The following is a 3,088-nucleotide window of genomic DNA, read 5'->3' on the forward strand; positions in this document are numbered from 1 at the left end:
TCCACAACTAGACTGAAGAACAAAAGGACAGCAACTTGTCTGTTCCCCTTCCCCCAATTCCCCAGCGCTGTTCCCATCCCCAATTCCCCAATAAAAATCTTTAAAAAAGAAAAAAAATCAAGGATTATTTTAAATGCACAGATGTTAGGCTTTGTCTCCTGAGGCTCTCAGGAGCCATGACTGTAGCTAAGATCGCCTCACTGTCTGCTAAGGAGATACTGAGCTCATACGGAAGGGCAGCTGTGATTCTCTGTACCTGGATGGATCATTTTAGCTTTCTCCAAGCCTCTGATGCATGTGATCATTTTCTCTTGTAATCCGGCTGGCAACGTTACAGATAACCCTTGGGGATAGATGAGGTCAGAGTCCATTCCTTCAGGTTCCAACCAAACCTGATGTAGACGCTTTGGAAAACGTAAAACCTTTGATTCGATGGAGGGACAGTATCTAGAACAGGACATTGAAATTAAAAAATTTAATGAAACAAACAAAAGAGAGTTGGCATCATTCCTTAAAATAATTGAGCGGCGATGTTTTGTTCTTACCGGGGTCCTCTTGTAGTTTCCTTAATGTGGCTATTAAGGTGAAGGTTCTCGAGGATAATCTCATCTACTCTAGGGTTGGTGTGAGTCAAGTAACACGGCAGCTGATCTTCTGGCTAAAACACAGGAATGAATTATGACACTGTTTTGCCTCTCTACTAGTTTACCTCTTATTCAAATAAATTGCATAGTATGCACTTGCTTTTATAGACATTAAATTTATGCATAATGCCAAGTGCTATTTACGAAGTATTCTTGCCAAAAACAACCCAAAAGATGAACCTAAATCTAAGCAAGCCTCTAGATCTATCAGTTTACAGAAAATATAGAGGATGGAGAAACATGTTTAAGGCACCAGAAGGATGAAATCACACAAATCTCAAATATGGGATCTAGAGAACCAATGACTATTTCTTTCACATATAAATGTAAAAAAAAAAAAAAAAAGGAGGGAGAACTGTTATAAGACATGGCATCCAATGCAATATATGAAACTTATTTGCTTCCTGCTTCAAATAAAACTACAAAAATATTTAAAATAAACTGTAAACATGTTAAATATTTTAAAACAAGTGTAAAAAACTAGGGATTGAACACTAAGTATATTGGATGACGTTAAGAAATTGTTTTGCTGGGTGTGGTAATGGTAATGTGGTTGATTTTATAAGTGAAATGATGTGATGTCTGGGATCGTTGCTTTAAAACTCAGCAAGAATCATGTGTTAAAGAAAGCTAAAACAAGAATGCCAAAAATGTTATTTATTGAAACTGGTTGATGGACAGATAGAGATTCATTATACTATTTTTCTACTTTCTGTAAACTTAAAAATTTATAATAAACAGTTTAAAAAATACATACTAAGAAAGTATCATCACAATTTATACTTTACCAAAGCAAAAATATAAAAGTGACTTTTCAAAATAACAAAATATTTGGAGTCATTCACAGGATAACATTCACCAGAAACTAGGACCATCAATTATTAGTCCTCAATTCTAAACAAACAATATACTTTTTTTTTATATTCAAAAGATAGACAAAAGTAGCCTGTACTCTTCAAAAATAGCAGTATCATGAAAGACTGAGGTACTGTCTCAAATTGAAGAGAAATGACAAATGCAATATGTGATCTTAGATTAGAAAAAAAGGTTGCAATAAAGAGCAATATTGGGACACCCAGCAAAATCTGACTATGAACTTTATATTAGATAACTGTACTGTATCAATGTTAAATTCCCTGAATTTCATCACTGCGTTGAGGTTATAATAAGAGGATGTTTTTGTGTTTAGTTGAGACACAGACTGAAGTATTTAGAGGTAAAGGGTCATGATCGCTGCAATTTACTCTCATGTTTCAGGGAGAAAAAAGAGTAAGAATAAATATGTATACTACTGTTTTACTATATATATAAATATATAAAATATCTAGACATATCTAGAGAGAGATATAAATATGGTAAAATATTAACCATGGGTGAATTTCAGTGGTTTATAGGAGATTGTTTGAATAGTCTTGCAACTTTTCTGTAGGTCTGAGATTGTTTCAAAAAGCTGAAATAGGCAAAGTTACTGTAGCAATGAAATTTAAGAACTTAGGGGAAAACAACCAATTAGCCAAATTAGCTAATCTTTTAAAGATCACTTTTTTGCACCCTAATAGTAATGTAAAGTGAATTGCTACTAAAACTGAAGGAAAAGAATAAAAGAGAGAGAGGGAGAGGGGGAGAGGGGGAGAGAGGGAGGGAGGAAGAGGAAGGGTGAAGAGAAAAGAAAAGAAAAAGAGTTAGGCTATATCCTGCTGTGAATAGCTAATATTAGCTGTAAAGCCAGACTTTCACAAATTATCTTACCTTAATCCACACAGTTTCATTAATAAAGCTGAATGGTATGGATGGATTATCTGGCATCTGCTTGTTTAGAATGCTGAAATTAATGGACTCTTTGGCAATTCGGGGTGGAGTCCCGGTCTTCAATCTTCCCACTACAAACCCCAACTTCTCTAGAGTCTGAGCCAATCCTATGGAAGGCTTATCTCCTAAACGTCCTGCTGGATGCATCTCCAACCCAATTACAATCATGCCTCTCAGAAACGTCCCAGTAGTCAGAATCACGCTGTCCGCATATACTTTGCTTCCATCCTCTAAAGGATAAGAAAGAGAGTCAAAATTGTGTTCTGATTGTTACCACGGATCAAATTGGAATGTGACTATTTTACATTAGAACTACAGAAAAACAGTGTCTTTAGAAACTTGAGACATAATTTTAAATGAGTAAGAAGGCTATATGTTATCAAGCTCAAGAATCCAAGAAAGCTGGGAGAAGATAATGTGTTATCAACAAATCATATGTTCCTAAAATCACACCAGCACCGAAAATGATTAAACCAGTTATTTTTTTATTTATTTTACTTTTTTAAAGATTTTTATTGGGGAATTGGGGGGATGGTAACAGTGCTGGGGAATTGGGGGAAGGGGAACAGACAAGTTGCTGTCGTTTTGTTCTTCAGTCTAGTTGTGGAGGACGTTGCTTCACTGGCCCAAGTTGG

At 35.4% G+C, this 3,088-nt stretch overlaps 1 protein-coding gene across 1 annotated transcript in view; it reads right to left on the minus strand.

Annotated features, from left to right (window-relative positions):
* The window catches only part of MTO1 (mitochondrial tRNA translation optimization 1), a 31,219-nt gene that overhangs the window by 17,775 nt on the left and 10,356 nt on the right, over positions 1 to 3,088 (minus strand). The window contains exons 4-6 of the mRNA XM_019651609.1: positions 2,394 to 2,683; positions 546 to 658; positions 257 to 447 (exon numbers count right to left, since the gene is read on the minus strand). Of these exons, the coding sequence (XP_019507154.1) occupies positions 257 to 447; positions 546 to 658; positions 2,394 to 2,683 (594 nt within the window). The remainder of the gene's footprint in view (positions 1 to 256; positions 448 to 545; positions 659 to 2,393; positions 2,684 to 3,088) is intronic.

The sequence above is a fragment of the Hipposideros armiger genome, unplaced genomic scaffold, assembly GCF_001890085.2.
Source record: "Hipposideros armiger isolate ML-2016 unplaced genomic scaffold, ASM189008v1 scaffold_162, whole genome shotgun sequence".
NCBI lineage: Eukaryota > Metazoa > Chordata > Mammalia > Chiroptera > Hipposideridae > Hipposideros > Hipposideros armiger.